At 42.5% G+C, this 24,358-nt stretch overlaps 3 protein-coding genes across 3 annotated transcripts in view; 1 reads left to right on the forward strand and 2 right to left on the reverse strand.

The window, feature by feature from the left end:
* Window positions 1-393: 393 nt before the first annotated feature.
* On the reverse strand, window positions 394-7,179 carry dnph1 (2'-deoxynucleoside 5'-phosphate N-hydrolase 1). Its single transcript, XM_052025417.1, has 4 exons — window positions 6,793-7,179; window positions 6,019-6,090; window positions 4,099-4,209; window positions 394-628 (listed from the first exon to the last, which is right to left on the reverse strand). Exons 1-4 carry the CDS (start codon window positions 6,932-6,934, stop codon window positions 516-518), a joined length of 438 nt encoding a protein of 145 aa, XP_051881377.1. The 5' UTR covers window positions 6,935-7,179; the 3' UTR covers window positions 394-515.
* On the forward strand, window positions 7,109-16,803 carry mad2l1bp (MAD2L1 binding protein). The gene is made up of 3 exons (XM_052025458.1): window positions 7,109-7,255; window positions 10,303-11,130; window positions 14,013-16,803. The coding sequence occupies exons 1-3, from the start codon at window positions 7,109-7,111 to the stop codon at window positions 14,547-14,549; spliced, it is 1,512 nt and encodes a 503-aa protein (XP_051881418.1). The 3' UTR covers window positions 14,550-16,803.
* A 1,702-nt stretch (window positions 16,804-18,505) lies between these two features.
* The window catches only part of LOC127575526 (dynein axonemal heavy chain 8-like), a 443,415-nt gene continuing 437,562 nt past the window's right edge, over window positions 18,506-24,358 (reverse strand). Inside the window, 3 exon segments of the mRNA XM_052025459.1 lie at window positions 18,506-18,793; window positions 20,560-20,681; window positions 22,249-22,438. Coding sequence (XP_051881419.1) covers window positions 18,506-18,793; window positions 20,560-20,681; window positions 22,249-22,438 — 600 coding nt within the window.

Consider the following 24,358-nt stretch of genomic DNA (forward strand, 5'->3'; position numbering starts at 1 on the left):
TAATCAACCAAACCCTAAACCAATTAATTGCTCATCTCAAACTAGTCCCCATGTTTGCCCAAGTTACAAAGTAACATTTCATGTTAATGCTTGTGAATGTGCTGAGAACAGCAAAGACAGTTATATAAATACAAGTCCTCCCTTCCCTTTAATTTGATCATTCATCTTGGCCTTTCAGTGATCCCAACAACTTCAATTAATTTTTGACTGAGCAATTCTTAAAAATCAACTATTCACAAGTAGTTGGGATTTCAGGACTCCTTAAAAGTCTGAAGGTTAGGTTGTGAATGTGAGCTATCCAGTTTTGTCCACAGTTCAGAGAGAAAAAAAAAGCTTACATGAACAGGATCATACATCACACACCTCTTCTAGTTTTACGAAAACACAATGTCCTCCAGAAATCTTGTACTTTAATTGGAAGGGGTTTCTGTGTATGCAAGTACAAAGCACCAACAGTTAACATGATCAACACCATGAGGATCCCCTCTTAGTAATGGTAAGCAGTGATTTTATGCCTACAGCTGTTGTTCAAAGTATTGTTGTAGAATTGTTTCCACTTTCTCTTCTGAGTAATCCTTCACATGGATGTTTGTTCCGTTTGCTGCTCCTCGAATCATTGCAGAAAGAACTAGGAGACAAATTGTTTAATAAGTGGCATGTGGTACAGTTCATAAATGCTGACACTGAGGTTCAGTTCTCCATGCAGGGGTGGAGTTCAAAGACTGGCAGGTGAATGATAGATAGACGCAGAGAAAAAGAAAAAAAACAAATGGAGCAAGGTGGGGGGAGGGAAGTGTGAAGATTGGAGTAAGCAGGAACACAGTGCTACCAGAGCTGGATCCAACATAAGTACAGGACATGAGAATGGGAACTATTAGAGAAGGGAGAAGTGAATGACAGTTGGAACATATTATCCCCTTCCAACCCTCCCCCCAGCCCCCCCTTCACCCATCTTTGTCCCCTCCTGGCTCCATCCACCCACCCACTTCACACACAGGTTCACACCCCCGAACCCCCACTCCCCATCTTGGTGTACTAGTACATAGCTCCCTGAAAGTAGTGACACCAGTAGACAGGGTGGTAAAAGTGACATAGAGCGATACAAACCAAACACAGGCAAATGGGACTAGCATAGAAGGACCAGTTTCCATGCTCTATAACTCTTGATTCTAGTAGTACTCCTGTAAGTGTTTCAAGGAGGTTCAAACTAACTCTCCTGGTTTTGCACAATGTTTCTATTTACAGAACTCAATTCCACACAATTACAAAATGTCACGTCACGTTGAAAGCCTTATGTAGATGGAAGCTCTGGTCATTCTGATTTTGCACACCTATCAGATTATGCCATTTAGTCTTTGGCAGAAAGAAAAAGGAGAAACAAAGTGTCACCTATGCATTAAGTTTCATCTACCACTTGCCTATCCGTTCTACTAGACTCTCCCGTTTGTTACTGTGTTCCACACCTCCAAGTTTTGGGACATCTGCAACCTTTAGCCTCAACATTCATATCCAAGCATTTATATAATCAGAGAAACAATGGTCCCACGTTGATCTTTGGGAAACATCACTCTCTACCTTTCTCCAGAACAAAAAACAACTATTCACCACTATTCTCATCTTTGTCCTTGATTCTTTTTTTTAAGCAATGCTAGTTTTCATCCCTTTATTCCATATGCCTCAATTTTGCCAAACATCTTGCAAAATCAGATAGATAGTTTGACTCATTATTGTTCAAAAATAAGTAATATTGGGCTTGGTGTAAATTAGGAAATTAGTGCGCGAGATGGGTCATACTGCAACCACGGGAGACTTTAAACTACATAGGCTGGACAATTCAAATTTGCTGTAATAGTGGAAAATAAACTTTTGGAAGGTGCTTTACCAGATCAATGTTAGGGAACCAGTTGGGAAAAAGTTCTTGTGGGTCTTATTTTACACTATGAGAAAGTGTTCATTTTGTTGTCAAGGAGCCGTTCGGGGAAAATGACCATAATGTGACAGAATTTTGAAAGTGATATAGTTCAATAAAAAACTGGGCTCTTAAATCTAAACAAAAGAAACTACAAAGACTTGAAAGAGGGTTAGTTTGGTTGATTGTGAGAATACATTGAAAGGTATGAAAGTAGACATGTAAAGATCAGCATTTAAAGAAATAATGCATCTGTTGCCAAAAAAAAAAGTCCTTTAAGGCACAAAAATCACAGGAAAAGGTGTTTCATTTGCAGCTAACAAGAGAATTTCAAGATGGTATCAAATTTAAGGAAGAGGCATATAAAGTTATCAGCATTAACTGTAGGTCCAAGGATAAGGGAACATTTTAGAACACAAAGGGACTAAGAAATTGATTTTTTAAAAAGTCAAGAATACAAGACTGGTGTGTTATGAGCCAGGTTGTTACTTGGTGAATGTCCCTTTAAGGTACCTGGATGGTAGTGTAATAGTAGTGTGTGGTGTTACCCAAGGACTGCAAGACTATAACTGGAGTGTACTGGCTGTTTGCACAGAGTCAGAGAGAGAGAGAGACTGACTGGCTGCTGGTCTCAGCATCTATGGATGAAGAACAATAGCTGTGTCTGTCACTGAAATCCATGTATGGCTTTTTGGAGCAATCAAGTGGAATCCACTTTGTCGTTAACCCGTACTGGAAAGCAGGTATTTCTGTGGGCAGCCACGTATTGAATGCCCTCGGTGTGGCAGATACTTTGGAACAAAGCAATGGAGATCTTCGGTGATTGAGGTGTCATATGGGTTCCATTGTGGAACATGTGGATTTCGTAAATTTTCTCTACATTCTCTCTACATTTTCTCTCCAGTCAGTTGTGGTTTTGCAAAAGCCTTTGCTCATATTCTACTTTATGACTTGCTGAACTGAACTTTGAGAACTATTCCTAGACTTGAGGTTTGGGAATTTGCCACACACACAGTTTATTTTTGGGGTCAATGTTTAATATCTAACATTTTTACTATTACAAGTAGTTATTAATAAAATAGTTTCCAACACTTATACATGGCTCATTGTGTTTCTATTGTTGCTGGTACATAACAGGTGAGAAACATCAAAACTAAGGGCTTTTATCAGTACCTCAAAAGACCAGGGAGGGCAAGTCCCTTGCATATAGAGAGGCATGACAGTTTATAACAGGGAGTGAGGAAATACTAAAGGAATTTAAATGGTTACTTTGAGTCGTCTTCAGGGGAGACGTACAAAACTTGCCAGGTTTATTAGAGAATCAAGGGTCCAGATAACTATGCAAGTTGTGGAACTGTAGCTGTGGATTAGCAAATGTGACCCTATTACTTCAGAAAGGCGAGAGAAACCAGGGAACTATTGATCTCATAGCCCAAATCAGTGCTTAGAAAAATGCCAGAATTTATAACAGAAAGAATGTTTGATTAGGATGCAACAAGTACAAGATTAGGGATGGGCAGGGGATGTGTTGCATTTGATGAAGTCCTGAACAGGAGTTTGATAAACACAATGCAAAATCTGAGTCTCACACTTAAGCACTTGTCAATTTCAGAGACCAAATGAAACAAATTAGACAAATCTATTGTAAACACTGACCAACCAGCACAGCATAATCACCACAATCTTACAAACACAGTTTCAATTTCAACGTAAGACACTGGAAATGAACAAAAGTTCATATTTGCTGCTCACATGTCTCACACCAACATGAGGGTTTGACTAAAGAAGGCTGCTATCTCAGGTTCAGGGGTACTGGTGTACATTCTTTCCACACAGTTTCCTTGGCAAGTGAAGCAGATATAGTTACAGATGTTGAAACTGAATGGGTTTGTACTAATTGAAAAACTCAGCTCAACTTTCAGTTTCAGAACCTGTAATGCAAATTAATAAATCTTGGGAGCCAAGATGGGGAGCTTCATTTAAATGCATCATCTATAGTGAGTTTTTTCAAGGAAAGGGAGCTCATTATAAGACTGTAAGGCAAGAAGGATGGGAAAGTGAACAATTGATACACTTAAGAAAATAAAATTTGTAATTTTAACTTGAGCTTGTGTTTTTAAACTGAGTGAAGGGCTCAGACCCTAGGTTTGTTTGAAGATTTTCTATTTATTTACACTGCAGATACTCACCGTATTTTGATGGTGTTCGGAACAGGCACAGAATCTTCTTATTCATGGCTACAGCTCTTCCAATTTCATAGCCAACACCCAAGGAAGGTTGAGTGACCTCTGCCACCATGACTGCCGAGAGAAAGGAATTTGATTACACAATTCAAAACAAAAAAAACTGAAGAAAATTTACAAAAAATAGTCCCCCTTAATGGCTGCTAAAGTATGCAAACAAGGAGGATGTGTGTTTGGACTCTAGGGCCTCACCCAAAACAATAGGGCTCCCCACGGGAACTTCAGCTTATGTATCAAGTACTCAGAAGCTGTTATTGAAGTTTACAGATAACACTAACATAGAATAAATAATAAACTGAGAATGAGAGTCAAGGGAATGAGAGGAGGAAGGCCAAACTGTGGTAAAAGAACAGAGCATTTTGTATGTAATAAAAAACAGGGGGAGCAAATACATTTGGAGCAGAGGTACACCACCCTAAAATCCAGCAAACACATGGAAAACACATTAGTAGAGCAACTCAGGATTGGAGTGAATTATCAGATTTGAGGAAATCATTATAACAAATCTATTGTGTTGATGAGGGGGGATCCAGTGTAATGTATCCAAATTTGTTGATGCTACAAAGCTAGTTGGTAACATGGGCTGTGAAGAGGGGCTTGGGATGTGTTATTACGTAGTCATAATAAAGAACTACAATTCCCAGTAGGCAATGCATGGGGGAACAGGAAGTAGCTGTAAAAAGGGAGGGAAAGCAAGCTGTCTGTTGTTGGTTAATAAAATTTACAATAACCCCACACAAAGTTTGTCTCTTGATGAAGAACAAACATAACAGGTTAAGCAAATGGGCAAGGACATGGCAGATGAAATTTAATGTAAAAAAAATGCTGTTATGTCCTTAGGTCATCCACTTTAGGTATATATAAAAAGGAGTAATAATTTTAAAATGATGAGGGACAGAGGTGCTGCTTTTCAGAGGAACCTGGATGTCCTTGCGTATGTTAACACACAGGTACAACAAGCAATTAGAAAGGCAAATGGTACATAGGCCTTTGTTTCAAAAGGATTTGAATACATGAGCAGCAATATCTTGTTCCAATTGCATAGAACCTTAGTGAGAATGCTTCCAAAACAGTGCATCTCCCTTCCCTGAGAAAAGAGATATTTGCTATAGAGGGAATGCAGCATATGCTCACCAGATTGATTCCTTGGACAGTGAATTTGTAATGATGGAGAGATTAAATAGGCTGGGTATACATGCTGTGGTTGGGAGAACGGCGATCTCCTTCAAACAAAATTCTTACGGGGCTTGATAGGGTAGAAGTGGGAATATGTTACCACTGGCCACGGTATATTAAAACCAGTTACCAGGGAGTCATAAGGGGTTGGCTACTGAGGAGTCAAGAAAAACAATGCTCTCCCCCAGAGGATAGTGAATCTAGAATTTTATATCTGAGGAGAGTTTAAGTCACTTTTTGATATTAAGCCAATAAAGGGACATGAGGTCATGCAGAAAAGTAGCACTGAGGTAAAAAGCCAGCTTTACTAAATGCCACAGCAAGCACAAGTCTGAATTGCCTACTCCTGCTTCTTTTCCTTCTACTCTTAAAACACAATAGAGCCCATAGTTGAGCTGTATCCTCACTGAATTCACTCACTGGGTGAATGGTCTACTTGTTCTTATCCTAACTGGTACTGCCACCTTTTAAGCAGAAAAAAGTGAAAATTATCGTACTCCAAATCGCACCACTAGAAGCAGCATTTACGATGGCTACCAGTGCAAATTTTGCAAGCATATTTCATTTTTAAGCTGTGAGAATACCCCTGCACTGCTCTCTCGAAATGATTTAAGAATTAAACTTACTGTAAACAGTCCAAGGACTGCTTGATTTTTTAAAAATATCTACGTGTACATCTCTTGTACTCACCGTCAGCCTCCCGCAGCCATTCCAAATCTCTATCATGGATGCATTTATCATCAGCTTCCACTTTACCCTCACCTGTGGGCAAAGCAGATAGGGAGTAAATCCTAACTGATAAAACACAGCCGGGACCAAGGGCAGCCCCAACAAGAGGCCTGAACATCAGTCCACCATCATAGCCCCACACCGCCCCGAGTGAGACATGACAGGCAGCAGAGTGGCAGCTCAAAGAGCAAGGTGATGGGTTCACCTTCTGAGAGCACAAGTCAGAAGAAAGGCACAATCTTCCTGAGGTGAGTTTTGTCATCAAGGGCGAGCATGCAACTACCCCCCCCCGTGGGTTGTGAATATATCCAGGTTTTCCACCTGTCCATATATACCTGGAAAGTGGCATCAACTTCAGGCGAGAAGTGAAAACCCTTTGCCTCCACCTGTCACTGGGCTGCCGGTTGGAAATAGCCTGCTCTGTTCCAGAATACATCCTACCGAAGGATGCCCACCTTCAGGGACAATGGCCCAGTTAAAACCTACGATTGCCAGTGACCGGTGGGTCTCAAAATCTACGTCTGGGAGAGTGCCCGCCCCGCCACTTCCAACCCCACCGAATGCCAGAGCCCAGGGCAGCCGCTCCCGGCCTGGCTGAAGTTTGGGAGAAGGGTTTCCGAGCGGAAACGGTGCGGCTGCAGAGAGAGGAATGTTCTGCAGTCCCCATCCCCGGCCCATCCCCGTCCCCGTCCCCGCCCGCCCGGGGGTCGGAGACTCTCTCCCGTTAAACGGCACCTTTCTCGTTCAGCTCCGGCCGTCCGACGTGCTCAGTGAGAACTCTCCCGAATCTCTTCAGCTGGCCGAGGATCCGGGAGTAGATCTCCACGTCCTGCCTCCCGCCTCTGATGCTGCCGCAGAAGTAAATGCGGAGACTCATCGCCGCCGCTCCCCGCTTCACAAGATGGCGGCAGGTCGAGGACCTGGCGGGCGGGCGGGCGGGACGGGGCAACGTGTGAGGCGACGGCCGGCTGTCAGTCAGTGACGGACGGGGGCCGGTCCCACGGCACCCCTCACCGTTCACCCTCACCGTTCACCCCTCACATGTGCAAACATGACGGATCGCCAGGGCCAACGGTTCCCAAAAAAAACTGAAATTCAAATTGGGCGCCCGGAATTCTACGCCGGCATTGCGCACGCGCGCAAACTGCGGCGCCGGTGGGCCGGGAGTGCGCACGCGCCCTGGGAGCGGTTTGGTCAAGTGGTTGATTGCTGTCACAGGTACTGAGGTGCAGTGAAGGATTCGTCCTGCGTACCGTCCATACAGATCAATTCATTACACAGTGCATGCAGCAAGTACAAGGGAAAAGCAATAACGGAATGCAGAATACAAAAAGTGTTACGGTTACTGAGAAAGTTCAGTCAGACAATAAGGTGCACGATCACAATGAGGTAAACGCTGAGGTCAAGAGCTCAGTTTACAGTACTGGGGGACCTTTCCATAGTCTTATAACAGCGGGATAGAAGCTGTCGTTGAGCCTGGTGGTACGTGCTTTCAGGCTTTTGTATCTTCTGCCTGATGAGGAGAGAGCATGCGCTGTCTGTAACTGTGAACGGCCTGTAACTGTGAGGCTCAGTGATCCTTCTTCAGGCTGTAAAACATTCCAAATGAAATGCACCTAAAGAGCAGGAGAATGTCAATGAAAAGGCAGAGACTGAGAGAGGCTGAATGGTGAAGAGTTGTTCATTGCACCTGATGGAGGAAGTGTAGAGGGAGGACAGAGAAACAAACATTGTGGAGCTGTGAGGTACAGAATACAGCAGTTGCTGGAATTCGAATTAAAATAGGAAATAGGAGCAGGCCATTTGGCCCATCAATCCCACTCTGCCAATCCAAGGTGGCCAATTGATTATCTCAACATAATTTTCCTGATATCCCCAAATTCCTTGCATTTACTAATCTCCTGAAATCTATTAATTTCTGTTTAAATATAATCAGAGACTCCATAGCCATCTCAGATGGTGACAAGGAGGCATACCGGAGTGAGACAGATCAGCTGGTTGAGTGGTGTCACAACAACAACCTCACACTCAACATCAGCAAGACCAAGGAATTGATTGTGGACTTCAGGAAGGGGAAGTCGGGAGAACACACACCAGTCCTCATTGAGGGGTCAGCGGCGGAAAGGGTGAGCAGCTTCAAGTTCCTGGATGTCAACATCTCGGAGGATCTGTCCTGGGCCCAACATGTTGATGCAATCAAGAAGAAGGCACACCAGTGGCTCTACTTCATTAGGAGTTTGAGGAGATTTGGTATATCACCAAAGACTCTCACAAATTTCTATAGATGTACGGTGGAGAGCATTCTGACTGGTTGCATCACAGCCTGGTATGGAGGCTCCAATGCACAGGATCGCAAGAGGCTGCAGTGAGTTATAGACTCAGCCAGCTCCATCATCGGCACAACTCTCCCCACCATCAAGGACATCTTCAATAGGCTTATTGAGAAGGCAGCATCTGTCATTAAGGATCCTCACCATCTGGGGCATGACCTCTTCTCATTACTACCATTGGGGAGGAGGTACAGGAGCCTGATGATCCTCACTCAATGATTTAGGAACAGCTTTTTCCCCATCACTGTCAGATTTCTGAACGGTGTATGAACACTACCTCGTTATTCCTTATTTATGCAATGTTTATTTTTGTAATTTATATGTCTTTGTACTGTACTACTGCTGCAAAGCAACACATTTCACATCTTATAAGTCACTGATAATAATCCTGATTCTGATCTGGGAAAAGAAGCTGAAAAATTCACCTCCCTCCTCATCTCATCTCTAAATGGCCAACCCCTTATATTGAAACTGTGAGCCCTGGACACCTTAGCCAAGAGAAACATTCTCCCTCCAACTACCATATCTTCCTAAACTTTGGAGGATAAATGCCTAAGGTCCTCAGTCTCTCCTCCCATGACAGGAACTGGTCTGATGAATTTTTGCTATGGCCTATCATAAATGCTTGAAACACTGACTAGGTCAGGCAAAATCTGTGGAAGGAGAAATAATCAATGCTTAAGGTCTGCATCACTATCAGAACTAGTCAAAATGAGTGCTTTTGTTTTCCAGTTCCAATGAACTATCCTAGACCTGATATTGTTAACTCTTTTTCCACAGATGCTGCCTGACCTGCTAAGTATTTCCACCATTTTCTGACAACACAATGTAACTTCATGGAATAACATTTTGTCTTCCATCTAGGCACTTTTATGAAAAATGTGCCATTAAAATTCAACACTTAATTCAACAATAATAAAATGCTGGACTCAGCAGGTCAAGCAATGTCTGTGGAAAGAGAAACAGCTTAACCTTTGTTGGTACCTTTCATTTCACATTTAGTTTTCAACAGCAGAAAAGGTGGGAGAAGGATGAGTAGAACAAAAGGAATATTTCAGAGTGAGACCAAAGGACTTACTGTAGAACTTTATACTTATTTGACTGCAGTATGTTAAGAAGGAGGCTGTGGAACATGTCCAGCAAACCAGACCATACAAGTAGAAAAAAAGAAAACCTGAATAAACGATAATAGACAGAAATATCCACTTCTGATAATAGATGAAGAGTGAGATACTTCAGTTGGAAAATTCAATTTTGGGTCTAGAAGGCTGCAACGTGCCCAGATAGAAGATGAGATGCTGTTTCTCAGGTTGCATTAGGCCCTCACTATAACAGTACAAGAGGCCATAGACCGATATTTCTGGTGTATGAAGAGATGGGGTGCAGGGTTGGCAGAAGTATATAAAATCATGAGGGGCCTAGACAAGGTGGATGGCCACAGTCTTTTTCCCAGTGTAGGTGAGTCTAAAACTAGAGGACACAGATTTAAGGTGAGAAGGGAAAGAGGAGCAAATTTTCACACAAAGGGTGATGGGCACATGGTCTGAGCTGCCAGAGGAAGCTGTAGAAGTGAGTACAATTACAAGGTTCAAAAGAAATTCGGACAGGTACATGGCTAGAAAAGGTTCAGAGGGAACTGGGCCAAATGCAGGCAAATGGGACTGGCTCGGATCAACATCTGGGCTGCCATGGTGGAGTTGGGCCAAAGGGCCTGTTTCTGCGCTGTGTGACTCTGTGATTCCATCTGTGGGTGGCAGATGAAGGTTTGGTGTTCCGTGTAATGTTCCACGGTAGGGTGGCCTGGAGCATCGGTTAAGTTTCTCTCTCAGACGCTGACTGACCCGTTGAGTATTCCCAGTGTTTCATCTGCACATTTCCGGTTCAGGGCTACGGTCGAGGCTGCGCATGCGCCTAGGGTGCGGGCGCGGGTCTGCGCATGCGCAAACACCGCAGAGGGAAATTTGAAATGGCGAATGGGTCGGAGCCTGGAGTTCGTGAGGCGGCGGGTCCGGAGCCCGGGGTGGACCGGCCGGGGGAGGGAGCGGGTCCGGAGCCCGGGGTGGACCGGCCGGGGGAGGGAGCGGGTCCGGAGCCCGGGGTGGACCGGCCGGGGGAGGGGGCGGGTCCGGAGCCCGGGGTGGACCGGCCGGGGGAGGGAGCGGGTCCGGAGCCCGGGGTGGACCGGCCGGGGGAGGGAGCGGGTCCGGAGCCCGGGGTGGACCGGCCGGGGGAGGGAGCGGGTCCGGAGCCCGGGGTGGACCGGCCGGGGGAGGGAGCGGGTCCGGAGCCCGGGGTGGACCGGCCGGGGGAGGGAGCGGGTCCGGAGCCCGGGGTGGACCGGCCGGGGGAGGGAGCGGGTCCGGAGCCCGGGGTGGACCGGCCGGGGGAGGGAGCGGGTCCGGAGCCCGGGGTGGACCGGCCGGGGGAGGGAGCGGGTCCGGAGCCCGGTGTCAGTGAGTTGAAGGGGGAAGAGGGCCCAGAACCCTGGGGAGGACAGGAAGCGAGGGCAGTGTCAGTGTCTGAAGCGAAGCCGGAGTGTCGCAGTGTGATGGGTCCCGGGAGGCGCTCCAGTGGCGGGGCGCGGGTAGAGGCAGAGCTGCCCGTGTTGTTCCCGGGCCAGGTGACTCGGAAGAGCTGCTGTCGCCTTGTATGTGAGCTGCTGAAACATGTCCTCTACCAGAGGCAGCAACTGCCGCTCCCCTACGATCAGCTGGCCTTCTTCACCAAGAGAGAATGCCGCCCGGTGAGTATTCCCGCCCGGAAGGTTGCAATAGAACATAACAGCACAGTACAGGCCCTTCGGCCCACGATGTTGTGCCTACATTTTATCCTGCTCTAAGATCTATCTAACCCTTCTTTCCAACATAGCCCTCTATTTCTCTATCATTCATGTGGCTACCTAAGAGTCTCTTAAATGTCCCTAATGTATCTGCCTCCACCACCACTGCAGCAGTGCCTACCATGCACCCACCACTCTGTGTAAAAAAAAAACTTGGCTCTGACATTCCACCCCTTTCCACCCCCCCCCAATACCTTCCTCAGATCACTTTAAAATTATGCCCCCTTGTGTTAGCCATTGTCGCCTTGGGAAAAAGTCTCTGACTGTCCACTTGATCTATGCCTCTTATCATCTTGTACACCTCTATCAAGTCACCTCTCATCCTCCTCCTCTCCAAAGAGAAAAGCCCCAGCTGGGCAATGGAGAGGCATCGGCTGAAGTTCAGTCTGAACAGAACAGTCTGACAAGCATCTTTAAAAGTTAAGTAAAGGTTGATCCAAATGCAGTCTCAAATCCAGCAGTGACAACGCACGAGTATACATCTATTTAAAAGAAAGCTGGACACAAGGGGGTAAGTATAATGCGATTGGATTTAATGAGAGTGGAATGAAAGGAGCCTCGTACAGGAGGACTTAAGTAGAAGTCAGCCAATTGGCCCATTGAGCTTGTATTACCATTCAATAAAATTGTGGCTGAACCAATCTTGGCTTCAACACCTTTTTCCAGCCCTCTCCCTGTACCACTTCATTGACTTTAAATATCTCAATCTCCACCTTGCGTAAATACATACGCTTGTAAGATTGAACAACCTGTTTCTGTGCTGCAAATTTCAAAAGTTCTCCATTCAAGTCATAAGGTTCTGAAAATGCTTAAACCTTTGTTTCAGTAAACAATCCTGTTGTTATTTTAAATCTAATTCATGATCAATGGAACTTGAAGCCTCACTTTGTTTTGGAGATTTGATCATACCAACAAGTGCTTTTAGCTTAATTACAAAAGGAGATAGAAAACACCTTCCACTAATTCTAGAAATCTTTTCCTTGGTACCACCAAAGATATCACAAGGAAAAAAGTTGCAGGCAAGATGAGAGCTATGTGAAGTTTTAGCCCCTGAATCCAAAGATTTGGTCTGGAGACCCTGAGAAGGGGCATTTGATTGAGCAGGATAAACTGATAGTCACCTTGTGTTTAGAAAATGAAGCGATACTCTCATTTGAGACACAGATTTTGAGATTTGACTGTATGCTGTGAGCCTGCTTTCTTGACTTTTGGTACATCTAGTGGAGCCACTACCTGGCAGCATCAGAGACTTGTTCTATCCTGACCTCTGGTGCTGTGTGGAATCTGTATATTCACCCTGTGACTGCATGGCTTCCTTCAGAGTGGTCCAGTTTGTTCCCACATACCAAAGATGGACGTAGAACAGTACAACACAGTAACAGGCCCTTCAGCCCACTATGTCTATGTCGATCCTGATGCCAATTTTTAAACTAATCTTATCTGCCTGCACATGGTCTATATCCCTCCATTCCCTGACTATCCATGTACCTATCTAAATGTCTTTAAATGTTGCTGTTGTATCTGCTTCCACCACATTCCTTGGCAGCACATTTCAGACACCTACCACTCTGTGTAAAAAGAAAAACTTGCCTTGCAAATCTCCTTTAAAATACTCCCACATTAAATTTATGCCCTCTAGTATTTGACATCCTGGGAAAAAGACTTTGACTATCTACCCTCCCTATTGCCTTTCATAATTTATAAATGGCTCTTCCAGTTAAGACAGAGATTCACATGCATCTCCCCCAACCTTGTTTATTGCATTCAGTGCTCTTGATGTGGTCTCCTCTACATCGGTGAGACCAAGCACAGATGAGGTGAACGCTTTGCCAAGCACCTGCGTTCCATCCACCAGGGCCTTCTGGTGCTCCAGTTTGCTGGCCATTTGAATTCCCCTCCCCATTCCCACACTAACCTGCCTGTCCTCAGCCTCCTCCACTGCCAGGTTGAAGCTAAACACAAACAGCACCTCATCTTCCACCATCTCCCCTTTATCTTTCAGTTCAGATGAAGGGTCTCGACCTGAAATATCAACTGTCTATTTCCCTCCACGTATGTTACAACTGTACAAGTCGTTGGTCAGACCACACATGGGGTATTGTGTGCAGTTCTGGTTGCCCAACTATAGAAAGAATGTTATTAAACTGGAAAGAGTGCTGAATAGGGGAACTAAAGCTAGAGGGCATAGGTTTGAGAAGGGAAAGATTTAAAAGGGACCTCGGGGACGACTTTTTCCATCCAGAGGATGATGGGTATATAGAACAAGCTGACAGAAGAAGCTGTAGAGCAAGGTACAATTGCAATATTTAAAAGAAGTGGATAGGAGAGATTTAGAGGGATATGGACCAAACGCAGGCAAATGGGACTAGCTCAGGTAGACAACTTGGTTGGCATGAACGAGTTGGGTCAAAGGGCATGTTTCTGTGCTCTAACTCTGACTATTTTCCCAAATTAAAGGTGCCAGTTTTTTCTGCAATTATGAGTGATTTTCTCCCTCTCCTCATTGGCAATTGGTAACATGAGTAAAGGGAACAGAAGGCTCTGCAAAAGATGTGTGCCCTGTGGTGCTGCTCCGTAGAATTGTTTTATTCTGATATGCAACCACATTCTGGCTTCTGTGAAAAGATTGGAATATCAGTTACAGTGGAGTTGGTGATTCTAGCAGTGCTTCTAATCAAGGATTTTGAACTTTTGGTGTAACTTATTTAGTTATTTAGAACTATATGAAAATGTATGTGCATTATCTGAGTGTAAAGAATTATCCCATTTTGATCTTGCCCTCTTAGGATGACTGTTCTGTGTTATCACGATCAATAAGAAATGAACAAAATAACTGCAAGAAATCTCAGAGGATGCTGCTGGAGCTGGATGAGGTTTTCCAGAATTTAGAGGCAATGTTTATGTTGACACTTGTTCCTTGTGTGCACATCCTAATGGGTGGCAGTGTCGTCAATCCAAAAGAAATGTACGAGATCAACATGGAGCAAGTTGCTTTTGGCAGCACTGAGGAGAGCCTAAAAACAATCTCCTGCATCCGTCAACTTTTTCATGCACTCTTTATCAAAGATCTCTTCAATGAGTTGAAATCTGTTCCTCTGATGAACACTGTGCTGCTTGTCCGAGGTCACAGGAATTGTGGGACACAATGGTTTCGACCCAAGCTGAACTACAGGGTTCCAAACCGCACCAGGAAGCTGATTATTAGCTTGGCCTGTGACACCATGAGTTTAACTTCAGCGGAGGAGCAGAGACCAAGCTATAACAGTGACGATTATATCTGGTTTCAAGCACCTATAACGATCAAGGGATTTCAATATCAATAATAATCCTAGCTGCGTCTTTTTACAGTAATAGTATGGTTTTAAACAAGGCTTGTGCTTGGGCAGCTTCTTGTGCCAGTGGGGACGGCATAATATTGCTGCTGTAAAAACTTGAATTTTTTGGGATGATCCTTCCTAAATAATAAATGAAAGCCATTTTTGCAACACACCTCCTGATTAGAGGTGTGCAATGTTTGATTGCCACCCTGGGCAGGAATACTGATTTTTTTTTTAAACATGGAAAGTAATTGTAATTACCTAATATCTGATTTAAGTCCTTGCTTGCTGAGCAGCAGTAGCACTGGAACATCCATGCTGAAGTGAAGTAATGAGCTTGGTTACCTATTTTGGAATGCTATCCAGAGGGTAAGATTGGGCTCAGCTTTGAAACCCCAACCCCTCTCAATAATTATTGTGAGGAGTGGGTCCTTGACTAAAGCACTAAAGGGATGCTGCTGCCTAAGGACCAATCATAAGAACATTTTTGGATGCGAGATGCTGCCCTAAGAGGTTTCTCTTTATACTGCATTTAATAACTACATAAGAAAAGCTTTCAACTTGGTGAAAAGTCATTGTGAGACATTGTATTTTCATCCAGTTTTCAAATGGTGCTCAAAATCAGTGCATTTATTTTTGAAATTTCAAAACATAGAAAATAAACTTATTTATCAAAGTACCCATGCTTAAGTGAAAGTTAATTGGCTTCACTCCTGAACTTGTAGCTTGAGTGTAGGTCAAGAAGATGGCAAAATCCATAGCTCCAGCTAAGACAGCTGACTTAGAGAACTGGATTGTAATATGAGCACATTGAACATAAACAGAAGTAGATGGGATTCTGCAAAATGGGAAGTGCTGATTTTTTTTCTTTAGTAATTATAGTGGTTAATCATAAGGAACAGATATTTAAAATTTTGTTCAGCACTTTAAGAGAATGCAAGTTCATATTTTTAAAAAAAACAAAGACTGAAGCAGTTACTTGTTGGGGAGAACTAAAGACAGAACTAGAATTTTCCAGGGGCATGTTTGTCTCAAATGACTCCAAGGTCCATTGACATCATATGAGAGCAGGTTGGTGACGAGTCAGCATGATTTTTATGCATGATTTTGGTTTCCAAGCTGAGACAATTGTGTAAATTAGGAATCTATAATTAACATAATTCGCAATTTTTTTTAGATTTCTAGTTTAAGTCAATTAAACAATATAAAAGTTTTATTTGAGTAAAGGTAAATCTTATTAATGGAATGCAAATGTTGCTGGCAAGGACAGCATTTATAGGCCATCTCCTAGACCAAATGGCTTACCACATCAGAGAGCAGTTAAGAGCCAGCCATAATGGTGTACTTGAAGTTGCAACAGGTAAGGATGAGAAATTCCCTTTCCTGAAGTAAATTAGTGACACCCCAAAACTTTTCCACCAAATGTAGAGATGGAGTCGTCTTCCCAGGGTGGAAATGTCAAATATTAGAGGGCATAGGTTTAAGATCAGAGAGGGAAAGTTTAAAGGAGATTTGCGAGGCAAGTTTTCTTTATACAGAGTGGTAGGTGCATGCTGCCAAGGGAGGTGGTAGAAGCAGATATGATAGCAACGTTTAAGAGGCAGTTAAACAGATGGGGAATAGGGGGATATGGATCATGTGCAGGTAGATGGGATTAATTTAATTTGGCATGGTCTGTGCAGACATGGTGGGCTGAAGAGCCTGTTTCTATGGTATACTTTTCTGTTTTGTCTGCAAGGGACAAGTCCAGAGTCCAATGGAGTAGCCTTCACTTATCCAGTTGAGTGCAGCTCCAACTACACTCGAAGTTTGACACCATCTAGGACAAAGGAGCCTGCTTGACCGAGAGAGACAGAATGGCATGTTAAGGGTGGTGTTGAATTTGACTGTTTGTTTTAAGTAGTATTTTTTTTAACATGTATAGTGTTTAATACACCTCAAGTGGCTGCACAAGGAATGGCCGCTTCCTAGCTTATTGGTTTGTCCATCAGGTGAATGTGTTTTCTCATTGGTTGGTTTTGCCACAGGTATCTAATAGGTTTCCTGACTGGACTATTGTTAGCTAAGGAGTACCTCTTATCTTGGGTATAAAAGGTGTCATTCTCTTGTCTCCTTCTCTCTCTTACTTATCTCTCTTGCTCTCTTCTCCCCCATCCCTGGCCCTAGCTCATCTTTAGTTCCTTTTGTCTCGGCTCATCTCCTTGTAGTAAAGCTAGTGCCATGTGCTCTGTGACTGTTTCTTTGTTTTAAACTTTTCCAATAAAACTTTGTGAAGCACGAAGTTGTTTTCAACTCATTCTTGGACTCCTGAAAGAACCTGCGGATTCGAAAATAACCAGATCAAACAGTGGTGATGGGAGTTGATTTGCCTTGAAGAATGTATAGGAGAAGGGAAGGGAGAAAAAACAGACTGCTAGAACTGAGCTGTTGCTAGAAGTATGAAATAATCTGCTGGACTTTTCAGCAGTATAGGTATCTGTGGCAAAAAACTGAATTACCATTTGCCTCACCACAAGCCAGTTCTGATGCAAATTGGAAAGGCTGGAAATTCAAAATTGTTAAATTCAAAGTCCAATTCTGAGAGCAGTAGTCTGCTTAAAGGCAGATGAGGTGCTGTTCCTCAAGCTAATGTTTTTTTTTCTGGTATCGTATAAGGCTAAAGACAAATGAAGAATTAATGTAACAGGTAGAAAGAAGATTAAGTAGACTGAATGGAGGTGTGCTGCAAAGTTGTCACCTAATCTACATTTGGTTCCTCCAGTGTAGCAGAGAAAATGCATCTACATTGGAGAAGGATCTCTCCAGTTCTTCCCCTTTGCAACTTAAAACATTAACTTTTTATCAAACCTTTTCTAGTTCTGATGAAAAGTTATCAACCTGAAATGTTAATTCTCTCCATAAGTGTTGCATGACCTGAATAGATCCAGCATTTTCTGTTTTTATTTTAGATTCTTAACATCTGCATTTTTATTTGCTTTTTGAGCAGTGTGGGTGAACGTCCAAGAAAGTGGCTCAACAGAAACTCAGGCCAATCGGGGGCAATAAATGCTGGCCTTGCCACTGATGCCCTCTTCCCAAAACAGTCATTTCTGGGATGGAAGATGATTGGGATAAGGAATAATATTTGATTACTGAATAGTAATTGAGTTTGTTGACAATGCAAAGCCAGGTGGGAAAATGAAAATATTGAACGCTGAGGCTGCAAAGAGGTATAACTGTTTAAGTGAATAGGAAGATACCAGATGGAGTAAAATGTGAAGGGTGATGATTGTACATACTGGAAGAATTCAGAAACAATATTTTTTTAAAAAGGTTAGTAGTAAATGTCTTACTCAAAAATTAGTCCAGAGGACTAGGACTTGCTTAAACAACAAGAACCATTTCAACCAAGGATTGTTTAGAAGCCAGAAATATTCACGGGAAGAAAACAGAATGTGGAAAAAACTGAATTCTGCAACTGAGTATATCGCTGGAAATAGTTTCTATCTGACCTGTGGGTTTGCTGAAAACTAAGTGTAGCTGGAACTGCTGATATTGCCATTGGTTTGAATGAACCCTCCACTCCACTCCCAGTGGCAATGATGAACACCTCAAATAAGGACCTGGCAAGTAGCCCGACCAATCGTTGTAGGCTGAGTGGACTTCTTTTTTTCCCTGATTTTATTCTGTGACTGCCCCATTTTAATTTTTTTGGTTGCTTATAAGTCAGTGAATCACAAGATAATAAGACTGAGGATTAAAATACTGCATGGTACAGCTCAAAAATGTAATTTATTAAATATTAAAGAACAATCTATTTATATTTACATTTATAAGGCACAATATAATTATAATATTTGTAATTCTGTTTACTATAATCATATAGTGTTATAAATGCAAACTGCTAATGACTAAAATTTCAAATTCAGAAACATTACTGTTAAATTATTTCAGGATTCCTCACCAGCTTTAAACAGCTTGTTTTACTTGATGTCACAGAGCAGGGCTGCCCCTCTCAGGATCCAGTGGTCGGGTGGCTGGACTGTTTTCATGCAGAGGGCAGTGACAAACATCAGGTCAGTGCGTTGGGGTTTCTTATAGACTGGACAGATGTACAGTTTGGGATCTTTGGGTGCAGTAGAATTGATGGCAAATATGTAGATGACAGGTACCATTGTAAACAGAACCTTTGCAGTGGGCTCAGTCAGTCTTGTGTTTCTCCTATCCCAACCCGCTCCATCAAGGTAAAGACCATGGATATATACTCCTTCCTGCCAAGCAAGCATGCAGAGGTTGAATGTGTAAAACACTGGAGAAAGGGAGCCAGTAAAGTTTACACAATGGAAAGAGGTTATTCCATTGTTGATACAGCACTGAATAATACAATATACCTGTGCTGGTTCTTTGGCAGAGTTACCTAGATGGTCCTACTCTGCTCCTTTCCTATAGCCTTGCAATTTTTCTTCTTATTTATCCAATTTTCATTTGAAAATTAGTACTGAATTTGTTTTCACCATCCCCAGAGATTTTTAAATCTTCACTGGCCACAGGTATGACTGGAGACGGTAGAAGTGACATCTTTATCCATGAAGGGCAGCAGGAATAAGCCACGTAATTACAGGCCTACGAGTCAAATGTTAGTGGTAGGGAAGTTATTGGAAAAAAATCCTGAGGGACAGGATTAATCTACATTTGGAAAGGCAGGGATTAATCAAAAGTCCTGATGAACAGTTTTGACCTGTCGACCATCTCCTTAGATGCTGCTCTACCCATTGAGTTCTTCCAGCAGTTCACTTTTTTTGCTCCAGATTCCAGCATCTGCACTCACTTACTGTATATCTCCATTCATCAAAAATAGTTGGGGGAGATCCTCTCTGATGAATTTGATTAACATTTTCAAGAGGTAACAACATGTGTTGATCAGGGTAGTGTGATTGATGTGATTTACATGGACTTCAGTAAGGTCTTTGACAAGGTCCCACATAGGAAATTGATCCAAAAGGTTATAGCCAATGGGATCCAAGGCAAGTTGGCAAATTAGATCCAAAATTGTCTATAGGAGGCTGAGGGTATTGGTTGAGGATTGTTTTTGTGATTGGAAGCTTGTGGCAAGTGGTGTACCACAAACACCAGTGCTGTTTATCCATACATTAACGATCTGGTAAGATGTAAAAAGAATGGTGCTGCATTTCCTGTGGTTGCATGTGCAAGTCCTGTGAGAATTAGACTTGGTAAAGGTGAAAAAAGTAACCAGAACATCCCAGAAGAAGAGGTTCTTTTAGAATGCCAAAAAGGGAGAAGGGGGAATGTCTGGTGGTGGCATCACATTGGAAGTGTAAGAAATCAACCACTGAATATGGAGGCAGTGGGGTGGAAGGTGACTACAGTGGAAGCCTTAAATCTGGATACGAGGAGAGAAGGTGAGTGCAGAAATAATAACATGCAACTGATTATTCCTGTTTCTGTCAATTAATTGATCCCCAATCCATGTTAATATATCACCACTGATCTCACTTTGGGCAACATCTCTTTGGTGGCATCTTATGAAATGCTTTTTAAAAATCAAAATACACTACATTCATTGGCTACCTACCCTTATCCACTTGCTAGCTATATCTTTAATAATATAGATTTTCCTTTTACTAATTAATGTTGCTCTGTTTAATTATAATATGATTTTCTAATTTCCCTGTTGGCATCTCCTTAAAAACTTTCCAGCATTTTCCCTGCTACTGTTGTGGGTTAACTGGCTTTATAGTTTCCTGTTCTCTCTCTTTCCTCTCTCTAATATATTGAAGTGATATTTGTAACCCCACAATTCACAAGGAATGCTCCAAAATCCAGGAAATTGTGGAAGATCTCAGTGTCTGGCTTTTTCTAAAGCCCTAAGATGTAGGCAATCAGGGCCATCTCTATTAAAGAAAACTTTAAATAAAAACTCAAAATCAAATACTCAGGTATTCCTCCTCTCTGTGTACTCTGAATTTAATTTTTAAACATGGAACTAACTCAAGGCCATAAATAAATGCATACATACCACAGGTGGCACTTTGATCTCTTCTTTCATCAGTTTTGTTACTTCATTGTGCAGAGTAACACTATCCAGTGCCCAACCTTTATGTGCTCTTGTTACTTCCTGTCTCATTGCAGTTAAGAATCCTGTGGACAAAATAAACACAATTTATTTCTTTAAAAGTGAAACGTTCATGGCAGTGTAAATATGAAATAAAAACAAGAATGCTGGATATACTCAGCAAGTTGGGCAGTATCTATAGAGAGAGAAAACAGTCAACATTTCAAATCTATATCCTTCTTCCAGAACTGGAAATAGTTGAAGATAACCTAGTTTTAAAATGTAGAGAAAGGAGTGCAGAAAGGTGAATGACTGAGCTTTCCACCTTTGCACAGGGCCAGATGTAAATAATACATCGTTGTCTTTTCCTGTGAAGCTTAAACTCCATGAAAAGCACTTCATCTTCTGACTGGGCACATATATGGCCTTCTGGAATCAGGACCGAGTTCAACAATCTCCGATAATGATCTGCTATTCCAAGTTATAGTTCCTCTTAACTCATTTTTTGATTATACACATCCTATTACCAGCCTTTTTGGCTTTGCACCATAATTCCTGCAATCATTTAATGCTCTTAAATCACAGGCCCTCCCTTTTGTTCACTCCACCCTCCCACCTTTCACTGTATCCTAATTTTGTTTTCTTTTAACTTTTCCCAGTTTAATAAAAAGCTATCATCCTGCATTGTTAATTCTGTTTCTCTCTCCAGGTTTGTAGAGTATTTTATTTTGTAATGTTGCTAAATCCTGATTTGCTGCTTTTACAGGTGAAATTCTAACTTAAGCACAAGCTGGTTCTGTTCACTTACAAATTTCTGCCATAGGATATCGGTGCGATTATATTCCAGCTCTGTTGAGTTAGATTTAAATTTCTCCACAGCACATTGGAACTTGTAGGGACTGTGGGGATTTGTCCTTGGCCAGCTACACTGAAACATTCCAGTGAAAGAAAGAAAGAAAGACTTCTATTTCTATAGCACTTACAGTTTCTTTCAGATTTCAAAAAGCTCCAGAGTCTATGAAGGATTTCTGAGGAGTAACCATTTACAATATAGAAAATGCAGTAGCCAATTTACATAGAGCAAGCTCCCTCTCAGAATTAAATATGGCTACAAATTGTATCTTCTAGCCATTGATTCCATTCCTTTTTCTGGTCACTGAATGTGGTTGAATTAATTGTTTGCAACCATGGGATCTTATTTGGCCTTGAAATGAATTTCCAATCACATTCACTCAGCTCATTTGATGCTGAAACTCTCATTCAGGCCATTGTTATCTGTATATTTGACTACTGCAATAATCTCCTGGTCAGCTTCCCATTTTGTGCCCCTCCATAAACTTGAACTTGTCCAAAATTTTGCTGTTTCTTAATTCTCTCCATGTATCACACCCATGCATGCTAGTCTACATTGGCTCGCAGTCCAATATTATCTTAATTGCAATTGATTTACACCTTTGATAACATTCCTGTAAAGCATCTTGGGATGTTCCATTGTGCTGAAGGCACTAGATAGCTGCACCTTGTCATTGCACATTTTGAAAGATGTCACTGAATCAAAGTAATTACTATAAATAATTATGCAAAATATCCTTTTGCAACACCGCTTCACACCTCAAATCATGATGTACTCTTCTTTAGCTTGCTGGTACCTACCCTGGGGATTGAAGAACCCAGTCATCCAAAACACATTTGGCCTTCCCTCAAAGAGCCAGGTGGAAAATTGCGCGTTTCTCTCGAGGAATTCTGTGAACCAAAATCCCAAAGTAGAAGAAGCCCAGGAAATCCTCTTCCATCCCTGAGGGACACGAGCATCGTACATATTGTCCAAGGCATCGATTAAATGCTGCAATGGGAAAGGTACTGTATTTTACAGACAATCCAGGATTCTCCCAGTTGCAAACTTGTGTAATAGTCTATCTCCATGCACCTTTTCACAATCTTTAAAGGAAGAGAAATGCAAATATTAGGAATCTGAATATGAACTGTGGAGCAGATTCACCGGCAGTTGGGCAAGAAAAGGCAGGTGTCACAGGAATGAGACAGTATTCTCTTTCAGCTGCTGTGAATTGTGCACTTCCAGAAGGTTCTGTCTTATTTTAAATCTTTTAGGTTTTTGACATGGAGATATTCTAAAATTCACTCTTTATGCAAGATCTTTAATTTTCAGGAAGATACTGGCCAGGCAAACAGACATAAGAAATGACTTTTGTTTCTAAATTCTTTGAACAGTACTGAAAGTAGCGCGAATTCCTGACATCACCACAATAATGGAGACATCTCTGTTAGGAGATTTTTGGAATCCAGTAAAGATCTTTATTCAAATGATTTAAATAATTCTGTACAAAACAATAAAGGATTAGGGCTGGAATCTCCTCTGTTAACTTGGCCAGAACAAAACTGCAACAGATAGGAACTTAAACACTAACACCTCCCACAGATTCCCCCTCTTAGTCTCAGCTGGAGATTCTCCCCTCCATTCAGCAAGAACGACTACCTTGCTCTATTAACATGGAACCATGTGGGAGCTGGGTGAGGTCCATAGTTGATAGAGGCATGCAGCTGATTTCTAGAAAAACAAGACACTATACAAGATGTTGGTGAGGGCATATTTGGAATATGGTGCTTGGTTTTGGACACCCTGCTCCAAGAAAGATGCCACTAAGCTGGAAAGTGCAGAAAAGATTTAAGAGGATGTTGCCAGGACTTGCGGAACTGAATTAGAGAGAGGGACTGAGCAGGATAGGACTTTATTCATTGGCGCGTAGGAGAATGAGGGGTAATATTATAAAGGTGTATAAAATCATGAGGGATGCACATAGGGTGAATGCACACAGTCTTTTTCCCAGGGTTGGTGAATCAAGAATTATTGAGAGAGTCAAGAGATGAGATAGCTGGAGATCTTTGTATCCTCTCTAGCCACGGGTGAGGTCCCAGAGAACTGGTGAATAACTAATTTCCTTCCTTTGTTCAAGAAGGGAAATGGGGATAATCCTGGAAATTATAGACCAGTGAGTCTCATATCAGTGGTACAGAAGCTTTTGGAGACTATTATTAGGAATAGGATTTATGTGGCATTTGGAAAACTATGGCCTAATTAAGGACAGTCAGTATGGCTTTGTGTGGGAGAGGTCATGTCTTATTAACTTTATTGAGTTTTTCGAGGAGGTGATGAAGGTGATTAATGCAGGTAAAGCAGTGGAGGTTGTCTACATGAATTTTCGTAAGGCATTTGACAAGGTCCCTCATGCTACGTTCGTCCAGAAGATAAAGATGCATGGGATCCACGATGACTTGGCCATTTGGATTCAGAACTGGCTTGCCCATAGAAGACCGAGGGCAATGGTTGTTGGGTCTTATTCTGGTTGGAGGTCTGTGATCAGGGGATCTGCACTGGGACCTCTGCTGTTTGTGATATACTGTATATAAATGACTTGGATGAAAATGTGGATGGGTGGGTTAGTAAGTTTGCAGAGGGCATAAAGATTGGTGCCATTGTGGATAGGGTAGAAGATTGCAAAAGGATACAGCAGGATATAGATCAGTTGCAGATATGGGCAGAGAAATGGCTGATTGAGTTTAATCTGGTCAAGTGTGAGGTGTTGCACTTTGGGAGATGAAATGTAAAGGGAAAGTACACAGTTAATGGCAGGACCCTTAACAGTGTTGATGTACAGAGGGATCTTGGGGTCAAAGTCTATAGCTCCCTGAAAATGGCTGCATAATTTGATAGGGTAGTAAAGAAGGCGTATGGCATACTTCGTCA

Source organism: Pristis pectinata, chromosome 10, assembly GCF_009764475.1.
Source record: "Pristis pectinata isolate sPriPec2 chromosome 10, sPriPec2.1.pri, whole genome shotgun sequence".
NCBI classification, from domain to species: domain Eukaryota; kingdom Metazoa; phylum Chordata; class Chondrichthyes; order Rhinopristiformes; family Pristidae; genus Pristis; species Pristis pectinata.